Here is a 25,360-nt window from a genome sequence, read left to right as displayed (position 1 = left end):
TCTATCCAAATTCCTTCCTCCTGGCTTGACCTAGTCACACCTCCTTAGCCTGGCTTGGCCGTGGTGAAACGCAGATAGCTAGGATGCACTGACTAGACTAGGTCAAGCCTCGCTTTATCAGTGGTCCATGATTTATGAATTATGCTTTTGTAAAATAGCCCCCAGGTATTGCTGTCAAACATGTTTGCTGTCTTGCTTACCTGGTATTAAGTTGGTCAGCCAATGAATGACCAGAAAGTTCACTGGCATCATGATGTCCCAGCTCTGAATCAGTCCCTGTTAGTAGAGCAGGGAGACCAGGAATTAGTGGATGACGTTATTAGAGATTATCAGTGGTAGAAGAAGTATTAGGTCCTTTACTAAAGTCAAAGTTGTAATATTACAATAATAATAATAATAATAATCATCATCATAATAATATGTCTCTATTTTGTGATCGACACATTGAAAAAAGATTAAGCAGCAAACTTTTAGTCCTTGGTACAGGTAAAGCACCAAAACACTGACTATTACAATTTCCCATATTGCAAAGTCATGAATATATTTGGTTATATACAGAACCAGTCAAAGGTTTGGACACACTTTCTCATAAGTAAATGGGAAAGTGTGTCCAAACTTTTGACTGGAATTATATATATGTGTGTATATATATACTGTTATGCTATATTTTTTGTTGTACTCCCCAACCTTATGTGTACATTTGGTGGGTTGTCCCTTTAAATGTACATTTGTATTATCATCTCAATCTACTTAAATCATCAAAAGTAATGGTACTTGCTATGGCCCTTAAAGGTGCTCTAAGTGATGTGACGCGCTTTTTAGGCTTTTTTTTGCACATACAAAACATTTTTCTGTCACATACAGCAAACATCTCCTCACTATCTGTTAGCTATCCCCTGTTAAAAAACATCTCCTCACTATCTGTTAGCTGCCTGTCCCCTGAACACACTGTAAAAAACATCTCCTCACTATCTGTTAGCTGCCTGTCCCCTGAACACACTGTAAAAAACATCTCCTCACTATCTGTTAGCTGCCTGCCCCCTGAACACACTGTAAAAAACATCTCCTCACTATCTGTTAGCTGCCTTTCCCCTGAACACACTGTAAAAAACATCTCCTCACTATCTGCTAGCTGCCTGTCCCCTAAACACACTGTAAAAAACATCTCACTATCTGCTAGCAGCCTGTCCCCTGAACACACTGTAAAAAACATCTCCTCACTATCTGCTAGCTGCCTGTCCCCTGAACACACTGTAAAAAACATCTCCTCACTATCTGCTAGCTGCCTGTCCCCTGAACACACTGTAAAAAAACGCGGTCTCTGTAGACAGTCCAGGCTCCACAAACGGCAACAAAAACAAACCGCGCCAACCTGCACCACGAACCATAACAAACAGTGTTCCAGCCAATAACCGACAAGAAGGAGCTGGTTGAGTCATGAATACGCATTATGGAAGTAGCCTACATGCTAATGCTGCTGCAGTGATGACTTGGTTAATCCTGGTGCTTTTCTGTCCAGGTACATATTGCTCCTTCAGTTAAGTACTGTTATTATTTCAACATTGTGACCATTCCTTTAATAATTATTCATGGACAGTCATTGTTACTATTATATTGTGTTCATGAAGACTGCTGTTCATATTGTTGTTAGAAGTTTGATGAATATGTTATGGCAGATGTTAAGATGATTAGAAATGGCTAATGAAGTCAGTGATAAGGGCAATATGTTTTTACCCCCCAAGTCCACAAGTATATTGTGCACAATATATTGGCAATCATATAGAATTCAGCAGATGCTAGTCATTTTTTATGCATCGGCTTCAGTCCGATGAGCAAAACTGGCCTGATTTCAAACACTGATGAATTTTTCCGTCTAGCTGCAGTTGTGTGTCAGGGCGAAGCTGGTGTGTGTGTGTATTTTTTGGCCACAGAGTTTGAGACACATTGACACAGCACAGGACTTACAGTATATGCTGAAAACGAAGCAATGTCCATGGTCTGGGCGTTTTCCATGGTGGAAAAAAACACACATATTGCAGTATGCAATACTCATAAGGTCAAGTCAAATCCTTCAACACCACCAATTTCATTGTTTATTTGAAAAATCGCCATCCAGAAATTCACAAACAATATCAGGAGCAAGCTACTAGCAAGCAGCCTAAATACAAAGAGTGGCAGCTGCAGCCGACACGTTAGCGAGCATAGACATAAATGTAGATACCACATTGGCCACTCCTGTTCATTCAAACGATACGTCAACGTCAATTCTTGCTGAATTTCCAAGCGATTTTCACGCAGTTTGCTTTGCTACAAATGCTAGACATGACACTTATGATTCAGGATACTTGAATAAATTAAAAATGCAGGTTTTTATACCTAAATACCTTAAAGGTGCTCTAAGCGATGTCACGCGTTTTTTAGGCTTTTTTTTGTCACATACAGCAAACATCTCCTCACTATCCACTAGCTGCCTGTCCCCTGAACACACTGTAAAAAATATCTCCTCACTATCTGTTAGCTGCCTGTCCCCTGAACACACTGTAAAAATATCTCCTCACTATCCACTAGCTGCCTGTCCCCTGAACACACTGTAAAAAAAAAAACAAGGTCTCTGTAGACAGCTCAGGGTCCACAAATGCCAACAAAAACAAACTGCGCCGATCTGCACCATCAAACATAAACAGTGTTCGGGATGAGAAGGAGGGAGTGGCGAGCTAGCCTCCGTTTTGTTTGACAATACTTCAAACGTCAACAAGAAGTGATGTCACCCAACATCGCTTAGAGCACCTTTAACAGTTCACTAATTATAGGGGGAGACATGAATGCAGTACTAGATTTAAATCAGTATAGATCAGGGGGCAATCACACAAAAGCCCAAAAACACATATCGGACATGTTTAATGCAGTTGTGGAATCCCAGCATCTTACAGACATATGGAGGATGCACAATCCTACTAGCAAGGATTACACATTTTTCTCCACACATCACCTCACCCACTTCTGCATTGATTATATTTTGTGCTCCAGTGAGCTTAAGGCAATGTTCCACACGATAGCAATAGAACCAGCAATCCTGTCTGATCACAATGCGCTGATAACCACATTCTGTTATATGTTAGGAGAAAGATCTAGGAGATGGGAATTTAAGAATTCCCTTCTCCAGAGCACAGCTTTTGATACAGAGTTTAGAGCCAAGCTGGCAGAGTTTATATCAATCAATACTGACTCAGTTTCGGACTCAGCATACATTTGGCAAGCCACTAAAGGATTTATTAGAGATTTCACATCTTCCTTTGCGGTCAGTTTGAAGAAAAAGAGAGAGGCAAGGATCGCAGAGTTTTTCTAAATCTACACACACTCTTTTAGTCACAAATCGAGCAGAGCTAAATGATTTGCTAAGAAAGAGAGCTGAATTCATAATGCACAGAGTGAGGCAAAATTACTATTTTAATGGTGGCAAACCAAGCAAATTGCTAGCTCTGAAATTAAAACAAAGTGAGTCCAGAGCTGCTATCAACTAGAGGTGTGAATCTTCATTGATCTCCCGATTCGATTACGATTATCATGTCAGCGATTCAATTCGAATCGATATCTCGATGCATCACGATGCGTCAAATACATTTTTCTATTAAAGCCATATAGGATATTTAATTCATAGCTTTTCAAGCTTCAAAAACAAAACATTCTGCAGTGCTCTAATACTAAATAAATTGGATACATAAAACTATACAGCACTGAGCATATGGCACTTCCTGAATGTGCAAAACATACCAGAATATGTAAACAGAAATGTTGTTAGGCCTACATTAAATTGTAAACAGAAATAATCGATTATGAGCCGGCCGATTATCAATGCAGCATCGTCCATGTCCACAATTCGATGCATCGATTATTTGATTAATTTCAACACCTCTACTATCAATAGCATTCGCACAGACCGAGGTATCTCAACGAATCCTAAAGATATTACCGCCACTCTCCAATCCTTTTATTCAAAGTTGTATGAATCCTCTTGCAATCCGGATCCGACACAGTGCCAAAAGTGCCTCTTCTTGACCCAGAGGAGGCAGAACAACTGGGTCAACCTATAACGTTAGAGGAACTCAAATCAGCGTTAAAAACATCTAAGAAAGGGAAAACACCGGGATTGGATGGAATTCCATCGGATCTCTTACTACAGTACTTTGACACACTAGGACCTACCATCTTACAAACTTTAACCACGGCCATAGAGCGGGGCACCTTTCATCAACAAATCAACACTGCACTAATTTCGGTCATACACAAAAAGGGCAAGGATCCTACGGAGTGTTCAAATTACAGGCCCATCAGCCTCATTTGGACTGATATTAAGCTTTATTACAAAGTTTTGGCACTACACCTAGAACACTTCATCCAGAAACTAGTCCACCCCGACCAATCAGGGTTTATACCAAAGCGTCAAGCTGCAGACAATATACGCAGATTACTCCATGTAATAGAAGAAGCCAAAAACCTCCCAACAACGGCAGCAGTTTTATTACTGGACGCAGAAAAGGCTTTTGACCGCCTAGAATGGAACTACCTGTGGCAAGTAATGGAGAGGCTTGGTTTGGGAGCCAAATTCATTGACATGGTACCTACTTTATATGCGAATCCCACGGCCTTAGCCCATTCCCCATCGCACGGGGCTCGAGACAGGGATGCCCGCTATCTCCCATGCTATTTGCGATCTCTCTTGGACAGGCCATAAGGCAGAATAAAATATGTAATGTCCAGATTAAATCCAATAACAACTCAATATTGTTATTTGCAGATGATATTTTGCTGTACATATCTGACCTTGAGGACTCTGTTCCAAAAATTCTTAAGATCTTTAACAAATTTGGCTCAATCTCCGGCTAGAAAATCAATTGGAACTAGAACTGCAAGCAGTCTCGAGACTGTTTTACTATTCCAAATATACTGCCGTAATCCGGCAGTATATTTGGAATAGTAAAACAGTCTCGAGACCCACCCAATCATTAAATGGCTTGTTCATTGAGAGGTGAGAGGATTGGTGTCCAGGATCCAAACTGATGCAAGTATCCGTAGGAGAACTCCCAATAGTAAAGAAATGGGAGCGAGAGCTGAGCCCGGAGGGGAATGTAATTAATTGGGAGACAGTTTGGGACAACATTTCCCACTGTTCCAAGAACCCAAATCACCAGCAGATCCACTTCAACATATGCCATATACATATTGGACTCCTCAGAAGAAATACGTCTCTAAAGCCATTCCTACTCCATATTGAACGTTCTGTCAACCTGAACAAACTGGAACTTTCCTACATATGGTCTGGGAGTGTGAACAGGTGCACGAGTTTTGGAATAAAACAACATCAATAATATCTGATGTGATAGGATGTTGAATTCCTACTGACCCAATTGTTTTGTTACTTAATGACGACTCTAAATTACACCTGCTTGGGAGACAAAACAAATTTTGGTTAGCTGGCTCAACCGCGACCAAGAAAATGATAGCTCAGCGCTGCCCCACCCCCCACTTGCTTTGTATAAAACAGTGGCTGGCGTATTTTCTGGACATAGTTCTGCTTGAGCTCTCTACAGCAAGGATTAACAAAGCCAAGTCATCCACTATAGACCTATGGAAAGGTGCAGCAGCACAGGTATCAGTCCTGATGACCTCAGCATCACAAGAACTAGAGGAGAGGGACTAGACAAGGTGGGATTCCTGTTTTTGTTTATTTGTTTTTTTTCCTCTAGACCACAGAGGGTGGGGGGTGGGAGAGGGTTGTTGTGTTTATCTGTTCTGTATGTTCAAAAAAAAACAATAAAAATTTGATCTTAAAAAAAACATGTTTCGGTGAACTATTTTCGTACGCGTTCGTCCAATCAGCTGCCGGTTTTCATTTTTGGGCGACAATACAGATTAGCGCCGCCTGCTGTTATGGAGACGTATTACGTATTACGTCTTGCGCATTCGCAGAACATACGCTTTCTCTATGCAGGAAAAACCCTGGGAACCTGTTGTTCTTGTAAAGATTAGGTTGGGACAAAGTTCCTTTGATGTTCACAAAATTAAATGGAAGCATTGCTCTCATCTCTAGGAATATATTAAAAAAGAATTTCGCCTTACAGTTATCTTGGAATTTGTGTGTTCATTTTCATTTTACAAACAAGTTTGAGGACATCAGAATGCACAAAAACTCAAAAATGTTTGCACCCATGTTCAAACTAGTAATTATTTCGATTGATATCACGTTTTGGGTTTGGGCGTAGCACGTCAGCTCTATAGGGCCCCCACAATTACTTTAAGCCTTTGTTTAGTGGGCTCCATAGCCCACTAATGCGTGGAAGGCTTTAATTTAGACATAGTTGCCCCGATATTCACAAAGTATAGTACAGACATTGCTCTCGTAATTTCTGAGATATTTCCAATATACTTTCATTAGCTCCGCCCATTATGAATTTGAGGTGTTTTTCATGTATTTCATGCAAATAATTTCTAACTCCTCCTAGGTTTATCGGGTCTATTTCCTATTTGATTGGTATAATATAATACATGTGACCCTAAATTGCAAAGAAATAATCGATAGCTCAAATGATGATGTCATAGGTCATGTGAGAACATGCCATTTTTAGGCACTTTACATATATGGAAATTTTTAAAACTCCTAGAAAACTCAACAGATCCTTCTCAAATTGGATTAGCAGCATATCAAGACTTTCACGATGCCAAATTGCAAAGCCTTTGTAGTAACATTAAACAGTGTTGCCATTGCGAGGTGGACAATTTCACCATAACACAGGAAGCTGTTGTAACTTGACTTTACGTAATCCAATCTGCCCCAAATTTCACATGCTGGATAAGAGCACTGGCCTGAAGACATCTACATGCCCATCTACATGCAACATTTTCTTAATAAAAAAAACAAAATGTTCTAAGTAAATAGGATAAATAGGTCTGGAATTATTTTTACAACTGAAATTTATTTTTTTATATTACAGAGGGAAAGTAGCAAAAAATAGTGAACAATGTGAATAGTACCCAACCCTAAGGACACCCCTTATAAATGTGCTTCAGTTCACTGAAACTGCATGTGGCTGTTAGTGCTGATCTTTGAGAATTGGACTGTTTTTGCAATGAGTTTGCATAGTAAGATTTTGCACCAAATGTTGCATATACCTTATTTAAATAGCACAGGAGCACTGAGATGCTATTTGCTTGGCAGCACAGTTAGGGCTGCATTTCACCTTTTGCAGGTGCTTTGAGAATTACAGTTTACAGGGTTTTTTGTGCAGGCCGCAAAAGCTGTGCAGTCCTTTTGTGAATTTGCAGCTGTCTAAGTAGTATGAACAGAACCTCCCCCATGGTCGTTTTTGGACCATATACAGATACAGTGATTGATGTATACCTGGCACTAGTCAATTTATATTGAGGCTCAATTATTCCTTTAAATAACTTACCAATAAATAACCATAACTTCTACCATAAATCTTAGACCACACTATAATTTACAAAGACTCAACAATTCCAGTAATTCCCCCAAGAATTAGCTGTTTTGGGCACCACGACGAATAAACGTAAAAATCAACTAACTATATTACTTTTCTCAGATCTAATGATTATAGTTGAACTTCTTTAGCAAGTTATATCCTTAAGCTTTTTTAGTGTTATTTATGTATCATCTAATCTAGCTTTTCCAATGTTTTAGACACAGATATGGTAATAAGGGTCTAAAATGATGAGAAATAACATTGAACATGCTTGAAGGAGGACCCCTTCCCATCTTCCCCAAACAGGAAAAACACTGCCTTTTACATCTGGACTCTAGAACATTCAATGACTAATGTTGGCCTCAATGTTATGTTTTTTACATGGTATAAGTGGTACACTCTGAGGTGCATTAAAAGGACTGTTTGTGCTGCACTGTGTTTTTCTGTGACTACATGGAATTCATTCCTCATCTATTTACACTCTTCATCCTCAGCTGTTCATCTTTCGGGCCATTAAAGCTGATGGCGTGGACTTCACTCAGTGTGTCACCCATGGAAGTTTCCGGTATCTCTGGCAGGAGACGGCATACAACATGTTTCACTTTGTGACACTGTATGTCTTCCCCCTACTTGTCATGACTTTCTGCTACACCTGCATCCTCACCAAGATCAATCGGCAAATGCACAAGAGCAAAGGTGTGTGACTCTCTAAAGACATTTAAACGTCTAACTAATTAAAAGTAACAAAGTAACAAAGTAACAAACAAGATTAAGTCTCATCAATGTAACAAAGTTGTTTTTATGTACTTTTATAATTTTGAGTATTTAAAAAAAGGATTGTACTTTGCGACAGTCACATGAAAATATCATGATAACTGATGTGTGAATGGAGACAAAGAAAGAAGATAAATCGGAAGCTGCATCAGAAAAGAAGCTGCAGGAGGTTCATATTCAGAGAGGTGACAGTGTGCACTCCGCTGACTCTCTGTGCTACATGTTTACCTTCGCTGGTGGAGTGTCAGGAGGGCGAGCAGTTTGTGAACTTTACAAACACAATGCAACACAATTAAGTATGAAATCATTATGGGTTATAAATAAGGTTAGCATAATTATTAAAAAATAAATTACATTACATTTAACAAAATTACTGATTTAGTGCACCACGTTGCAAAGCACACTAAGTGATATGAATGTTTGTATCTGCAGCCACTGTGAAGTTGATATTGTATTTACATCCCTGTGTTGGATGCCTTAGTGATGCTTTATTCTGCTGTTATAGAATTAACAGACGCGAGCAGTCAGACGATCCCACAGGTTAGAGACAAACCTCACTTCCCACTTCAGCTTAGATTTATCCGACGGACGGTTTTCCTTTGCAATGAGGGTTATTACTGACATTTCTGCATGTGCAGTGACTGTAACTGTTGATAAGCAGGACCAGAAACAAAGAATGTATTGAAGTCTTTAAATCTAGTCAAATAAATAATAAACAAGTTAGCTAATTTAGAACAGAATGACTTCAATTCAATAAAAAATAAACTTTCTTTATATTCTGTGACATTATCTCTTGAGCAGACAAGACTTAAGGCCTAGTCACACCAGAATGTCGTTCTTGTGGTGCTAGGAGCTTGGTAAAATAATAACTACTCACAGGGATAGTTGGTGAACTACTGTAGCTGAAATATGGCAAGCCATTTGAGCATTTATTCCATATTCTTAATATCAGATGTCAGGCTCCTCCACTAGTTAACTAGTAAAAGCCAAAAAAACGTTTTTGGACTTTACTAGTCAACTAGTGTGGTACAAAATGTCTAGCCAAAATGCACAAAAGTTAACTAACCCTAAAAGAGGCTTCAACATGCTAACTAGTAAACATTTTTGCCTTCACTAGTGAATTTTGGCTCTCACTAGTTAACTAGTATAGAGAGATGTAGCTCACTAGTAAACTAGTAACCTGAATTCATGTTTACTAGTAAACAAATCAGAGCTTTTTCAGCTCATAAATTAACTAGTAGTACTTTAAGTGTTACTTGTTCCACTAGTACGTCAAACAGCTGGCTAGTTTGGACTTTGGAGCTACTAGTACACTACACAGCATCACTAGTAAGGCTTCTGCTATAACTAGTTGCTGTTCCACTAGTTGCTGAAAAAAAAATGACCTGTAAAATATTTTGTTCAACTAGTACAACAAAATATCCAACTAGTACAAACAAGTGTCCAACTAGTACTGACAAAGAGCCAACTAGTGGAGGAAGCTGACGTCTGATATCAAGGATATGGAATATTTGACAAGCCACCCGCTAACATGCTAGTAAGACAGGAACATGCTAGTTCTAGTCGCAATAGCTCTCTAAGCTTTGAACTCAACAGAGCAAATTCCATTCTTGTGTCAAAGTTGAAATCAAATTTTAAATCCTACATTTTTAGCACAGAGGTTGTGAAGGATACACACAGGTGAATAGGATGTGGCTGATGACTTGAGTTAGTTTTGTTGTAGTGATACCTTATACCCAACAGTAGGAATACCTAGAACAGTCATGGAATTATGGTGCGTTCCATTTGAACTGGGAAGTCAGAATTTAAGAGTTCTAAGTCAGACATTTCAACGGATCGCTGACTAGGAAAGTCAGAGAACCTCCCGGTACCCCAGGCAAAGCCGACCTCAAAATACAACATGGCTGCTCCGTGTGTCAACAGTAGTGAAAGTTGTAGTAACATACAATTTATTAGCACTTCTGTCTAAGTTGTGTCTCATTAAACCAGTCGTGCACACAGTACTGTCCAACTATCTGTGGACATGTTCCCACAGTGTTTATATGCACAAAATACAGCGTAATGCGTTGTTATCAACTGGCATTGCTAACAATAGCTAATCTGGCTAGAGCTGAGCTAACCCCACTGTAAAAATAAAGGTTATTCCGACTTGTTGTGCTGGAATGTGGTCAACTCAGGTGTGACATCATTCCCAGCTCCGACTTCTGACTTCAAAGGTAAATGCAACGCAGCATCAGTATTATGGATAGCACTTATCACAGGTCACTTTCAAATGATCTGGATAAAACTGTTGGTTTGTTTGCATCCAGACAGATTTTAATTTTAATTTTGAAATAATAAAATGTTCTCTTAATTGCATTTAGAGCTGTTTCGGCTTTCACTGCCATGTTGAAACTCCCTGATGCTGTTATTGCCAAGGTAGGTAAAACTCATGCTTTCTTCAATGATATGATTATTTATGTTAAATAGTTTTCTTCATATTTACTACGTATTTTTCTACGATGTCCAGCTGTTTTTCAGTAGGAGACAGTAGAACGAGGTCATCAGCATAGAACTTCACCTCTCTATCTAGGAGGGAGAGGCCAAGAGCAATACATTAATCTAACTCATCAGCAAGCTCATTTAAATACAATACAATAAATAAAGTCTGACTTAAATTTCAACTCTGCCGAACACCTCTTCTCTGGGTGAAGAATTTTAGTTTGCTTCCAATTTTAAAAGCACACATATTTTCCAAATACATTGATTTAATGAGATAATATATTTTTCCCCCTATACCACAGTGTAGAAGTCTGTAATAAAGCCCTTCATGCCAAATAGAGTAGAAAGCTGGATAGTGGAGTGTTCTTGAAGAAAATCTAGAATTCTTTTATTTAGAATATTAAAATATTTAATCAGAATTTAACAATTTTCCTAGACAGCTGCTGACACATTTGCCACAACTTTAACATTGCATCCCTGGGGTGCTGCATTTAAAAAATTCATTTTAAATGCTGTCTGGACCACAAGCTTTCCTCGGCTGAAAAGATTTTGTCTGTGTTATCCCAAATAACTTTCCAAGTAATGAGGAAATCAAGTGGTTTTTGGTATTCTTAATTTTTTCTTTTAATGTCTGAAGTTCTTCTTGAATAATACATTGATCTGAATTTATTAGTTATTGGTATGTCTATGTAGAGATTTTAAAAATATGTTCTCAAGACGTTACCATTTTGGATGGGTAATGTCTGTAGTTGCTTTGTATTGAACTCCAATATCCAATAAATATCTTCAAATTTAATGTGGGAATTATTAAGCTTTTTGTTCCTAATTGTACATATTTCATTACAATTTCATTGTTTCTAATGTATAAGGCTGGGTTGTTCGGTTGGCAATTTTTTAGTTTGCTATTTTTCTCAAGTCTTTTCTGATGGTCTTGCATTCTTGATCAAACCGTTTGTCAGCATTTAGCATTTTTACAGGCTTCCATTTTTAATTTATGAGGTCAGTTTTAAGAGCTGCCTTGTGAAATATCATATTGATATCATCAATGGCCTTGTTTACACCATCTCTGGTAGGGACATATGTGATTCATCAGATCAGGTGAGTTCAAAGCCATGATGATTTTGATTTGTTTTTTACTGTCATCTGTGATGATTTCTACCTCACAGAGACAGTATATAGACGCTCCTCACCCATTCTGCACCGTGTGCAAGACAGACATCAGTCACCAAGGGGCAACAGGTACCGAACACAGTCCCATAAACAAATACTCCCCACCCCCCGAAACATAGTGATATTACAAATAAATGGATGGTAAGAAAAAGACGTTCATAGTGTCCTTCAGTGATGGGAGTAACGCGTTACAATTCATTGGTTGAACTGACTGCAGAGATACATTTGCGACACACATTATTTTCCGGAGTTGTTTACGCTGCGTTGAAGCGAGCTGTCCCGTCACTGTTCCCCGTGGTCAGAACCAGAACCAGAGAAGGTAACTGACAACATCTGTGTCCTGTCAGTGGCCACAGCAATGGGACCGAGCAACTGACAGATAACATGTCGAGAATTAATGTTTAGTCTTGCTACACGTAATATTACATTTTATCAGCGGTGGAAAGTAACTATAGCCTACCGTCGGCTACTTTGATTCAATTTTAATTGGGTATTTTTCATTTTCTCCTACTTATTAGGCTACTTCTAGTCCACCACAATTCAGAGTCAAGTAGGCTATTGAACGTTTTACTTAACTATTTATTTTACAGCTTTAGTTACTTTGCAGCGTCAGATTAATAATACAAAATAATATGAATAAATTATGATGTATTTCATATTCACAAGCTACCTGCCAAGAATACTTCTGCTTCTATTTTGGTGAAAGTAACTCAAAAGTAACGCAAAAGTAGTGTAAGTATTACAATTCAGAGACAATAATATTGTAATATAACTAATTATTCTCAAAGACAGTAACTAGTAATCAATAATGTATTACATTTTGGAATTAACTTGCCCAACACTGGTGTCAATAGGCTAGCCTATCACACCGTCCATCCTTGCCATTAGTTGGGGGCAGTTAGCAAAGTGGTGGAATGGCTAGAAAACTAAAAGGTTTTAGAAAGGCCAGGTGCTGATTAACATCAGATAAAGGTAACAGTTATGAGTAAATTACTTGGACTACTTCATTTCCCTTCAGTAATAAGAAGAGGCTATGTGTTAACCTGGTCTAACTCTCATCTTTAACACAGAAGTACTTAGGCATATTTATTAGTTCTCTCTGCCTCCTGTTGGTTAGACTAACCAACAGGATAAGAAAACATTTGTATAGTAGTTTGACTACACGTACAGCCATTCATCCACTCCTCTACACATTAATAAAAATTTATTATTTATCGTTATGGGATTGGTCAGGGGATAGGACCTGTACATGTAAGCATGGACGCCTGGCCAATAGTAGTGTGTGAACGCTATTGAAGGGCGGGTCTTGGCGTGGCCATAGTGGGATTCGTAATATCGCGAGCGGGCGTGCGCAGTCCCATGGGTCTGCTCACGTCCATTATGCGCGTTCATCATTTCAAATTTAATAATTCTGGATTCACTTCTAGTGAATGTTAAAAATGTTAAAAACGTAACGTTTTAAACAAGGACCCTTTCATTGTTCAAGCTGGTAAGTTGATATACCCTGAAACAAATGATCCGCTGAAATATAATGTTTCTTTCGCCATGTAATGTCTATGTGAAAAGTCTTTCTGGGCCATGGGGTGCAGTACCACCGTTATCCAACCACTCTTGTACTGTAGCTAGGTGGCGGTGTGCGCCATAAAGTTGTTTGCTATTCGTCAGTTTTCCGAGAGAAGAAGAAAACAGGCAGGCAAACCAGCAGCAACAGCCGCAGCAGAGAGATCCATAGTTCTCCAAGGATTTTCGCAGTAAATTATCAAAACGTCGTACGCAATGAGGTAATTATATTTTAATACATGTAACATTTATTTCCATTGAGTTTTACATGTGTATACAACCAAAGTGTTGACTGAAGTCGCGTAGCTCCTGACGTTAGAGTTAGATCGGTGTACCTGGTAAAACGAATTATGTTACCTTAGCAGGAAGCTAGCGGCGTGCATTGTTTGAACGCTAAAGTTAGCTACTAGCTAACATGTTAGAGCAGTACTTAAAGGTAACGGATTCATTCACGTTAGCGTTATGTATTATGTGTCGTCAGCAGTGAAGCGTGGTAATGGTATTCTGAACCGAGAAACGTTAATTTAACAACTAAATTACATAGTGGGCTGACGTTAGATAGCTAGCTAACGTTGCCTAGCCAAGTAGCTAACGTTAGCTAAACGAATGAATGAATACACTGATGTGGATGGCAGCGTAATGCTAGCAGGTGAGTAACGTTACGTTAAGGCATTCAACGCAATGGCAATACATAATGCCTAAACCGAGTGGTCACGACGTCATTAACCTTGCTGTAATGTAGCGTTATGGGAGCAGTTCCCACATGTCGCTGTGTTTGTATCCAGAGGAGACCGCGGCAGGGGCCGGGGAGGCCGCTTCGGATCCCGCGGAGGACTGGTCCAGGGGTGAGTTCAGCCACAGAACTGCTGTTTGCTTGTATTAATTAACATCGTAAAGACAAAATGATTGAAACAACCGGGGGACGTTCTGAAACGTCAATGGAGTAAATTAATGGAAAACGGAGCCGTTTAAAAGTGGGCCATCACTGTTGAGCTCTGTTGAACAACTCTATTTAGCACTGTTGCAATCATGTGACACCCCTAATGACGTTGATATGTTGTTGTGATAATATTAGCTTTTATTAACCTTTACCATATATCACCCACCACTACTACTGTCTGTGAAATATCCATCCCTTTTTACATCAGCTATTCTCTTGTAACAAAACTACAAACTGTTGATCTTTTCTATATTCCTGTTTAGGTACCGTCCATTTGTCCCACACATCCCATTTGATTTTTACGTGGTGAGTAAAAAAACCATGTGTGTGTGGGGTGGGGGGGGTTACATTTAGACATGAGCCTCAACGTGGGAAAGATAAATGGCGCTTTAAAGAGTAACTTAACAAACAACAGACTGGAGAGCTGTCTCTGGTTGAATGTTTTAGTCTGTTTCACCTCTGACTGCAGCAAGCATCGCTTTTAGATGTGGTTGTCAATATTTTAACTACAATGGAAGGAATAGATTATTAAAATGAAAAGTGACACTGTGCTATGGCAACAAGTGACAGCTGCAGCTAGTATAGCTTTAGCTCAACAGTCTGACCAATAATCACATATATAATTACAATTTGGCATATCTAAACAAAATTAACAGTTGCATTCAACAGCCATACCCCAAGGGGGTAAGCTTCGCTTCAGAACGCGAACCTCCGATGGCGCCATTTTGTTGCTACAAAGGTATCCCCTTTTGTTAGCATTACACTGACCGCCATTTTTTTTTACGTCACTTGACTGTGTATAACTTTACATCTGAAGCGTTTAAAGACTCTATTTGTCCGTTGTTTATTTCTAAAGAAACACGACAATGTATAAAAGGCTCCATTACCTTGTAGCTCACGTTATGGCTCCGTAGCAGACGTTTTGTAAAAATAGGCTAACGATTGGGTCATAACCACGTGACTTACTGTCGCACAGTAGAGGAATTACCGTATAGTACAGGAGAAGCTCGCAGGCAGTTTCGACTTACATTAGCTGTTTAGGTTTAATTACTAATGTTAACTAGCATCTTAGTTAGCAATAATTAGCCTGTGCTTATGTTATCTCCTTTTGTGATATGTCCCAGCCTTTTGCGATATGTTTATTGTGCCAGTTGATATCGTGATGACGATTGTGCAGCCCTGATGTAGGCAAACATTCATTCAAATCAAATCAAAAGGGATGAGATCAGAAAGTGATTGATTTCTGATGGAATGTCCCAGTAGTGTCCTACGTACTGAAGTAGGCTGTTGTTTTTTTCACCAGTGTGAGATGGCCTTTCCCAGAGTGAAGCCTGCACCTGACGAGACAGCTTTTAGTGAGTGTCTGCTGAAAAGGAACCAGGATCTGAGCCCCACCCCTGCAGAGCAGGTCAGTCCACAAACCTAAGTTGACTAGATAACAATCCGTCTCACCAATTTCTGTTTTGTTAATGCAGTATGTTGGTTACATTCATTGACATAAACAATGTTTTTTGGTGTTTTCCTGCATATAGTCCTCCATCTTGTCCTTGGTCACAAAGATCAACAATGTCATTGACAACCTGATCGTTGCACCAGGCAACTTTGAAGTGGTGAGTCATTTTTCTTTTACTGTACACTCTAACCTTCTTAATGACTCCGTAATGAGCACATTATTGTAGTCCAGATCAGTGTACCACCTCACTACATATTGCAATTGCATGATGTATGTAACGAATAAAAAAAATGATATTAATTGAAGTGTTCTGCCTGAACATCGCAGGCTATCAGGAATGTTTAAATATTTAAAAAAATATACCGCATTTTCTTTTTTTTTAAATAAACACATTGAATGTGACATCTTATGTATCAAAAACTAAAAAACACCGTAGTTCAGTGTAAATGTTTGCTGACTAGACTGTTTAAATTTCTATTTGGCCAAATCTGAGAAGTTTTCAAATAGGAGTAAATAGATGGAAAGTGGAAATATGATGAGCTATTTAATAATGCTAGTACATTACATGTTAATAATGCTAGTACATTGCATATTAATGTTGTACTTGTCTCTCTTCATAGCAAATTGAAGAGGTGCGTCAGGTGGGCTCTTACAAGAAGGGAACCATGACGACGGGACACAATGTGGCTGACCTAGTTGTAATCCTCAAGATCCTCCCTACACGTGGGTGATCAGTAGTGGCGTCTGTTTCAAAATTAAACAGGCAATCGATGTAATAATCCAGAGTGTAACACTGTTTAAAAGCAAGCTGCTGGTAATGTACCTGTACTTGTTTTGGATGGAACTCCGAGAATGTCACATTAAGGTGTTTGCAGCCAGTAAACTGCTAGTGATGGCAGTGATGGGGCTTTTAAAGTAACATCATCTTATTCTCCACTCCACTAAAGCTCCACTAGTGTGCATGCTTGTATATGATGTGGATGCATCAGTTTTGATCAACCAAACAAACTGAGATCCTCGGGCTCTCTACTGCATCACTGAATCGTGAGGTCAAGTTTTGTGTGCAGTGGGTCTGTTTTTTGGTAGGACCATTTCACCATTGACTACTGTTTAATGGCATGCCATATCAGGGCTGTGCCTTCCTTGGGGAAAAGTAGATCTTAACTGTTTAAACACCAGCAGCCAATGTATAACTAACTTAGCCTAAAAGTTAAGTGCACCTCTCCGGATTTAAACAAGTCTATAAATCTGGCCATGCATTTGATTCTAGCTTTGGGTATCTTGACTGTTTTCCATACTCATGTGCAACAGACTCATTTTGATTAGTAGCAGAACAGTATTCATTTAATACAATACCCCATTGCCAAAGAAACCGTCTTGAGTTGGTCAGTTTGACTGGCCTGTTTATTACATTAAAGACCACCGTGCATCAGGGAGTAATGTCACAAGAGCTTTATTGAGAGCCCTTTGTAATTTAATTGGTGTAATGTTTTCTTTTCCAGTGGAGGCAGTTGCTGCTCTCGGGAACAAAGTAGTGGAGACCCTTCGCACACAGGACCCTACTGAAGGTAACCCACCGACGGACTGTCAGGATAAATAAGTGTTTCACAAGGGAATACAAGAGATCAGATCTACTGAGGCCCGTTTATCTAGCAGATGTTTAGAGGTTTCGCTGGACTGTAAGCAGTAAAGAAGGCTTTTTATTGATGCAGCAATTATGAGCAACATTATTTTGTTTAATTTAGGATTCAAACAATAGACTTGATTCTGAGACCTTGTTTTGTGTCCTGGGGAAAATCAAAAGCATTCACTTTTAGTATTTGTCAAGCTTTTAGTAATTCATTGCTTGTAGCCAGCAGTCATTGCTCATGTAATACTGTATGTACCTGCTGGGCAACTGACTGTGTGTATCTGCTGGTTTCAGTGCTGTCCATGCTGACCAATGAGACAGGCTTTGAGATCAGTTCAGCTGATGCTACTGTCAAGATCCTCATCACCACTGTCCCTCCCAACCTGCGCAAGCTGGACCCGGAGCTGCACTGTAGGATCTGTCCACAACACACACTTGCGCTCAGTTTGTAACCCCCGTAGCTCGGGGGGGTTAACACGCCGACCATAAGTCGCAATGTCTCCACATCTTTAGTGTAGTCGGAGACCTTAGTTATCGTCATCTCTCCACAGTCTGTGATAAAGGCATAAAGATACCCAAAAATATTTTTAAAAAGAAATTGTCTCGTTGTTTTTGTTTGCCCACTTCAATCTTGGACCATTAAGTTCTATACAAATGGGGAAAATGGGTACATTTTAAACTTATACTTGACGGTATGCTAAGTAGAATTTGCTGGCTGTTTGTTGCCACACAGAGGCAACAAATGGTGTCAAAGAGGCCCTGGCTCAACTAGAGTGAGAGCTAGAGAGTGGCGGTGGTCAAATGGACCGCCCGGGCAAGAACAAAGCCATGAATCGGAGGAGAAAAACTCTTTCTTGCAGGGTCTCTGCCGATACAAACGCCACCACACACTTGACTAGTGGGTCATAAGTAATAATTGAGAGGGATTACTTTTGTTTTAATTTTGTGTTCTATACGTTGTTTTTTACTGCTAAGTAAACTGTCCACTGTGTTAATACTCATAGAATTCAGTTATTCATTATAATGATCAGGTAGCCTGTGGAAACAGCCAGTGCACAGCTCTGTAGTCTACAGCTTAAGGTTGTCACTATAGACCACAAGGCCCCTGGTTCAAATCCTGATGGTTAATTTTCTTTTCTTTTCTTCAGTGGACATCAAGGTGCTGCAGAGTGCCCTCGCTGCCATCCGCCACGCACGCTGGTTTGAGGAGAACGCCTCTCAGTCAACGTGAGGAAGTCTACTTTAACTACCATTAGGCTCACTGTTCTGTGTATAATAATAATAATAATAATAATAATAATACATGGATCTGACCACACAGTATGCTCACATGAATTTATTGGATTATGTGGTGATCATAATCTTCAGGGTCAAGGTGCTGATTCGCTTGCTGAAGGACCTGAGGCTGCGCTTCCCTGGTTTTGAACCCCTCACTCCTTGGATCCTGGACCTGCTGGTAAGACCACAAGTCTGCTGCTTCACACTCCCTGAGTCCTGACGTGTGACCCAACACTGTCAAATTACATAAAAAAAAAAAGAAGTGATTGCATGTACAGTTTACGGCTTGAATTGCATACTTGGCAGATGTAGTGGCTAGGTGTCATCAGCTGTGATGCTGTCATAATGGTGAGCTTGGTTTCTGTTGTGTTCCAGGGCCACTCTGCGGTGATGAACAACCCGTCCAGGCAGCCCCTGTCCCTGAACGTAGCCTATAGGTTGGTTTCCACTAGGGCTGGGCAATATGGTTGAAAACTGTATCACGATATAAGTTTTTCATATCGGTCGATATCGATAATTATTGATATTTTTTATGACCTATTTAAAATAAGGACCAGGAGAAAAATATATTAAATTTAAGCATTTTTATTTTAAACTTAACCCTGCTCTGATTATAATCCCCTCAGTTATAAAAGCAGAAATGTCAACACAACCATGGAAAACACTCAAATAATTCAAATGTAAACAGGTCTAAAATCACAATGAACACTTAACAATTATCTCTTAACATTAAGGTGCAAAATTAAAGAATAAGTAAGAAGTGCTTAATAAAGTGTCATAAAATAGTGCAAAGTGTTAGCTAAATATAAGAAACCTGAGAAGGAACTATTTTCTGCAGGTTTAGTGCTAGGTTGGTAACCTGGCTTCTGGACAGTGCTCAGCATGTCTGCCTTCGTTATTTCTTTGTAGCGTTTAGTAAGGCGCTGATGCAGAGTACCTCTCCATGGTGGTCTGCTGCTTGTAGTGTTTAGTAAGGCGCTGATGCAGAGTACCTCTCCATGGTGGTCTGCTGCTTGTAGTGTTTAGTAAGGTGCTGATGCAGAGTACCTCTCCATGGTGGTCTGCTGCTTGTAGTGTTTAGTAAGGTGCTGATGCAGAGTACCTCTCCATGGTGGTCTGCTGCTTGTAGTGTTTAGTAAGGCGCTGATGCAGAGTACCTCTCCATGGTGGTCTGCTGCTTGTAGTGTTTAGTAAGGTGCTGATGCAGAGTACCTCTCCATGGCGGTCTGCTGCTTGTAGTGTTTAGTAAGGCGCTGATGCAGAGTACCTCTCCATGGTGGTCTGCTGCTTGTAGTGTTTAGTAAGGCGCTGATGCAGAGTACCTCTCCATGGTGGTCTGCTGCTTGTAGTGTTTAGTAAGGTGCTGATGCAGAGTACCTCTCCATGGTGGTCTGCTGCTTGTAGTGTTTAGTAAGGTGCTGATGCAGAGTACCTCTCCATGGTGGTCTGCTGCTTGTGCCGTGTTGCAGATGTTGTTGGACGTTGATGGCGAATACGGCTGTGCTCCAAAGTGTGAGCGCGGCTAAAGTGGTAAAACAAGTTTATGGTATTACCAGTGTTGGTCTGATTTATTATTGGTCTGACTACGGTCAGACTTATAAAATCCCCAAAACTGCGATACTGACTTTTCCTGTTTTATCAACGATTTACCTTGCTCGCTGCGGCACTCACTTTCCACTCCACGCCGGTTCTGTTATTGAAGAACACGAGACAGCGATGTGGCGCAACCAAACATGATACTGTTACATGATTGGCTGTTAGTGTCACTCCCCACGTTGCTAGGTTGCCAGAGAGTGAGTGCCTTTGTTCATGCAACCAAACTTGATTCACAACCTCTGGTTTCTTCTGATGAAGAAAAACAAGTTATCGAACGTTTTATCGACCGCATTTTCTATTGATATTGATTATGTGTCTATCGCGATACATATCGTTATCGTTTTATCGCCCAGCCCTAGTTTCCACTCACCTCAGTTCTCATTTGGATGCAGTCACTATAGATGGGGCATTGTTTTAAGATTTGTGTTGGACTCCTGTGTTTTGAAGGCGCTGCCTGCAAATGCTGGCTGCTGGTCTCTTTCTTCCTGGCTCTGTTGGCATCACTGACCCCTGTGAGAGTGGAAACTTCAGAGTGCACACAGTCATGACTCTGGAACAACAGGTAGGTTGGTCATACACACTAGAGTGCGGATCGGGCCGCATTTTTCTGTCCGACAGAGCAGTAACCGAGCCCGGCCCGAGTCCCGACAGGCATTAAGGTATTTCTGTCTGAGCCCAACCCGAGCCCGACGTAGTTAAAATCTTTTTTTTTTTTTCTCATACTAATGACACGTGTATGTTTGTTTGTGTGGAAAGCTCTTATTAAGCAACTGTAGGAAGGCATTCAGAAATGTCAACCGATGAGGAATTGGCTCACACGGGGCAACAAGCGCACATTAACACAGGCACACACCTACATAATAAGCTTTTTTTAAATTTAAAATGTTCAATGCCTTATCGCACTGATGTGACCAGACCCGAACATCATTTCTAAATATCAGTCCGAACAAGGCCCGGTATCCATCTTCTAATACACAGAGCTAGATCATGCTTCTTTATGATGAGTGGCGTTTAAAGTGATACTTCACATCGCTGCTGTTTTGGTGGAATCGGGAAACCCTGAGAGACCCAAGTATTGTTTCTCAAAAACCCATCATGGATCACATTAGTTGTGTAAATGCTTTCATGTCTAAAATTCTTCTATTTATTAGTGTGTTGCATGAACCCAATGACAGTGTGCTAATGTTGAATTTGTGTGTGTTTGTGCAGGACATGGTGTGTTTCACAGCTCAGACACTGGTGAGGGTGCTCTCTCATGGAGGGTACAGGAAGGTCCTTGGCCTCGAGGGAGATGCCAGCTGTAAGATAACCTAATTCCTAATTATGAGTATAGACTGCTTTTCTGTTTCCAAACTCATCTCTGCAATGTCATGATGGCTTATATAGAAACATTTTCAGTGTTTAGAAATAAAGCAACATGCTGGAAACCAGTAAAAGTTCTTGCATTAATAACCTAACCCAAATAGCACAAAGTTAGCTCTCCAGGAAGTGAGTCCAAATCATTAACAGTCAGCACAGGTTAAAAGAACAGCCATAGGTCTAAACAATGTTTTTATACCAAACTAAAAACCATGCATACACCATTTCCACACATTAAGTGCTATATAAAAATGTTCAGTGAGAATGCGTGCACCTCACGCAGCCTTCAGACCAAGCGGAGACGACGCTTTATAAATCTGATGCGTATGCGTCTGGACTATTGTAATATGTTGGAGGTCTTCAGAAATGTGATTTTCAAATACTCATTTTTCATTACATGCACACCACTGTTATCACTGTTTTTGTCCACATTGGCTGTGAAATGATTCCTTTCATGACAAACAATTGTGCTTCCAGTAATATTTTGTCAAATGATGATCTCTTGATAACATGTTAAAATGCACAAGACTTTTAAAATGGATGAATATAGCGATAAGCAGCAGCCTAAGGCCTTTTAATCTGTGTATTTCTGTTTTTAGGCTGTCTTTATACAAATTGTGCCTGAATGCACACTAAAATGAATAAATAATACTAACCAGACTGTTGTATGTCTGTTGCAGACCTGGCAACAGAGATGTCTACATGGGACGGTGTGATTGTCACTCCGTCAGAGAAGGCCTATGAGAAACCTCCAGAGAGGAAGGAGGAGGAAGATGAAGCCTTGGAGGAGGGAGGAGATGGAGAGGATGAGAGCATGGAGACTCAAGAGTAAAGGCAAGAAGAACAACTTGTGGCAGTTAAACTGGAGGTTATAGATATATGGCGCTTTTCCATTACATGGTACCTACTCGCCTCGACTCTACTCGCCTTTTTTGGTTTTCCATTACGAAAAAAAGTACCTGGTACCTGCTAACAGGTACTTTTTTTAGTACCTGCTTAGTCGAGGTTCCAAGCGAGCTGAGGCGAACCGAGAAGGTGACGTGAAATCCTGCAGGCTGCTGATTGGTCGGAAAGAAGCGTCGCTGATCACTGCATTGCTAGCGAGAGACGGCATTTTTAAATAGTTTAGCCAGCGGTGTTTTTTTTGCTGCCGGAGGCTCCACGCAGAGCTTTCTCCATAGCATACAAGTGGCCTGATGGTTATACTGGTGCGCTGGTGTGTGCGTGTGTGTGTGTGTGTGTGTGTCGAGTCGCCGTGTGTGTGGGGGGAGCTAGTGAGCGAGGGAGAAGTGAGAGAGTGACGGCGATTATCTCCGCAGCGAGTAGTGACTCTAGAGTCATATATATATGTGACCACGGTGGGAAATCTGGAGCAGTAAACGTTAACTATCTTTGATATCATGTTGTTTACGGAGAAGGAGAACCAGGAAATGAGTCGGGGGGGAGGCGACGCCACTATGCCACGCCCACGGCAGTCGCTATGACGACCAGCCACGCTGAGGCGATACTAAAATCTGCAATGGAAAACGGACGCACGTCGAGGCGAGTAGAGCAGGTACCATGTAATGGATAAACGCCAATAGATTATAGATATCTGCGGTAACCTGCAGATGCGAGCCAGCGTTTTTAAACAGAGTCCCTCGTTTGTTCCAAAATAATAAATAAAAAGAATCATGTTAAATAATAACTTAACCAAAAACATAACTCCAAACTCCAAGGCACGGACAAAGCCTAATAAAAAAAAAAAAAAAACAGTAGGCTAACTCGCATACAACTTCTGCACCAGTCTACTGATGTGTGTTGAGAAAGATACGCATGTTGACATGATCTGGGGTCAGACGCGACCACTACCTGGTGACCGTCAGTCCAGCCGCCCAAAACAGCCGCGTTGCCGGGATGCACAGGTACCTCCGCGCTAACCTGGCCAGCCTGGGGAGCCTTATTCCGTTCTTTGTAGTGAGTTTCTACCAGTCTGGTGATGGCACGTCGTGATAATGTGATATGCTGGTTCCAATATCCATGTCAGTGAACTTGCAGGTCCCTTGGGTCATTTTCTCTGCTCGCTGTGCATCGCAGCTCCTCCGTGCTAACGCCGAGTTGATGCTAGGTTGAGACCGAGAGCAGGATGCACCGCGGCCACCACCAACATTAACCAGGCTCAGATACACTTTGTTTAGTGGTCGGCTACATCATGTGAGTCGTGGCCGTGTTCTACTTCTACACGGCTTCTCAGTGAACTAAGTCGTTTATTTATTTTATTTTTTTTTATCTAAATGGTCCCACGCCACACTTGGCCGTGTCCTCTTCATGATTACTTTTGAAATCGAAACTCTCTGCCAGGTAACTGAGTATGGAGTCCAATATTGCCCCTGAGTGGTAAAATTAACTAGATAGATAGATAGATAGATAGATAGATAGATAGATAGATAGATAGATAAAAATGGATAGATAAAAATGGTTCAGCCCTAGCAGTAACTCAAACTTAGGTCCATGTGACACAGCACTCCAAGCTAGAATGTCTGTGGACACTTTTTGTTACTGTGATAGCTTCATAACCATGCAAGAGGCAGTCACGAATCTTTACAGGTGTGTAGTTGAGATCAAAATGAAGGCAGAGTTCAGGGGTAGGGGCCATTTGACAGCTCTGCCCCATCACTGGCAGCCCTCTCTACCTCTATCTTCTCCACCTCTTGAATGAGAGCATCCTTTGAAGGCCTCAGGTTGTCTGAATTTGAACTATCTGAAAATAGATAAATGTGTACTCCAAATGTGTACTTGTATAAAAAAATAAAAAAACTAACCATTATTAAAACTATATCACGATTAAATTGCCCTACCCATCAAAAACAGTCACTGCAATTGTTATTTGAAAGGACCGGAGTTATGATGTTGTTGGAGAGCAGTATAAATGTGTTGAGAGATTGTAGAAGTGACTGGGTACGGTGGAGCTTGTGTTATGGTCGAGTTTGGTCGGCTGGTCATACAGACCTACTGTATGGGTGTTAATCAGTTGGCGAAATGGCTGTAAGATATGGCAATTAAATTCTAGGGCTGTATTACAGACATTTCAGAAAAGCCTGAAATCCTATCTTCTAGGTTTAGGATGACATTTAAGATTTTTTTGTTTTACAGAAACACATTTTCTAACTGCATTGAGGGGGAAAAAATCCTTATGTTATGATAGAAGTGTAGCTATTACCGAAGCAGCCTGACTTGGATGAATGGACTTTCCCAAGTTGGAACGGGTTAGACCACAGGTGGAAAATGTCGGCCTCCGAGATAGTTTAATCCAGCCCACAAGTCAATTCAGAAAATAAGATCAATGAATTTTAAAGAGATATGAAATTAGCCACCACAATACAATAGTTTGAGTAAAGTGACAATCCTAGGTTCACTAACACACTTGCTCTGCTCTTTCTACAGTCAATATGCTTACCAACAAGCCTGTTGAGGAACTCCTTTCACCTGGGTCATGGTGTGTACTTCTGATGTAACCTGGACACAAACACCAGCAGGAAAAATGGTCCTCCTTCATTTGTCAGTTTTTACTGTTTTTACTTTCCTTGTTGTAACATCCTGAATTAAAAACTTTTTTTTATTTAGCTCCAGTCTTATTTGTGCCAAAATGAAAGCAGAAGGAG

General features: G+C 40.4%; 1 protein-coding gene across 1 annotated transcript; it reads left to right on the top strand.

The window, feature by feature from the left end:
- Positions 1-13,515: 13,515 nt before the first annotated feature.
- Positions 13,516-25,317, top strand: ilf2 (interleukin enhancer binding factor 2). Its single transcript, XM_028597050.1, has 15 exons — positions 13,516-13,684; positions 14,249-14,308; positions 14,667-14,709; positions 15,707-15,811; positions 15,936-16,013; positions 16,477-16,579; positions 17,359-17,424; positions 17,781-17,897; positions 18,635-18,713; positions 18,855-18,942; positions 19,140-19,201; positions 20,808-20,922; positions 21,570-21,660; positions 22,400-22,553; positions 25,143-25,317. The coding sequence occupies exons 1-14, from the start codon at positions 13,680-13,682 to the stop codon at positions 22,549-22,551; spliced, it is 1,164 nt and encodes a 387-aa protein (XP_028452851.1). The 5' UTR covers positions 13,516-13,679; the 3' UTR covers positions 22,552-22,553; positions 25,143-25,317.
- The last annotated feature ends 43 nt before the right edge of the window (positions 25,318-25,360 follow it).

The sequence above is a fragment of the Perca flavescens genome, chromosome 14, assembly GCF_004354835.1.
Source record: "Perca flavescens isolate YP-PL-M2 chromosome 14, PFLA_1.0, whole genome shotgun sequence".
Lineage (NCBI taxonomy): Eukaryota > Metazoa > Chordata > Actinopteri > Perciformes > Percidae > Perca > Perca flavescens.
Note: the sequence above shows the minus strand (reverse complement) of the source record. Positions and strands in the feature narration are given on the sequence as shown.

Excerpts from the sequence above, each read along its gene's own strand:
- ilf2 (XM_028597050.1), top strand. Across the intron at positions 17,425-17,780 it reads CACACAGGACCCTACTGAAG|TGCTGTCCATGCTGACCAAT; the intron begins GTAACCCACCGA and ends TGCTGGTTTCAG. Across the intron at positions 20,923-21,569 it reads TCATGACTCTGGAACAACAG|GACATGGTGTGTTTCACAGC; the intron begins GTAGGTTGGTCA and ends GTGTTTGTGCAG.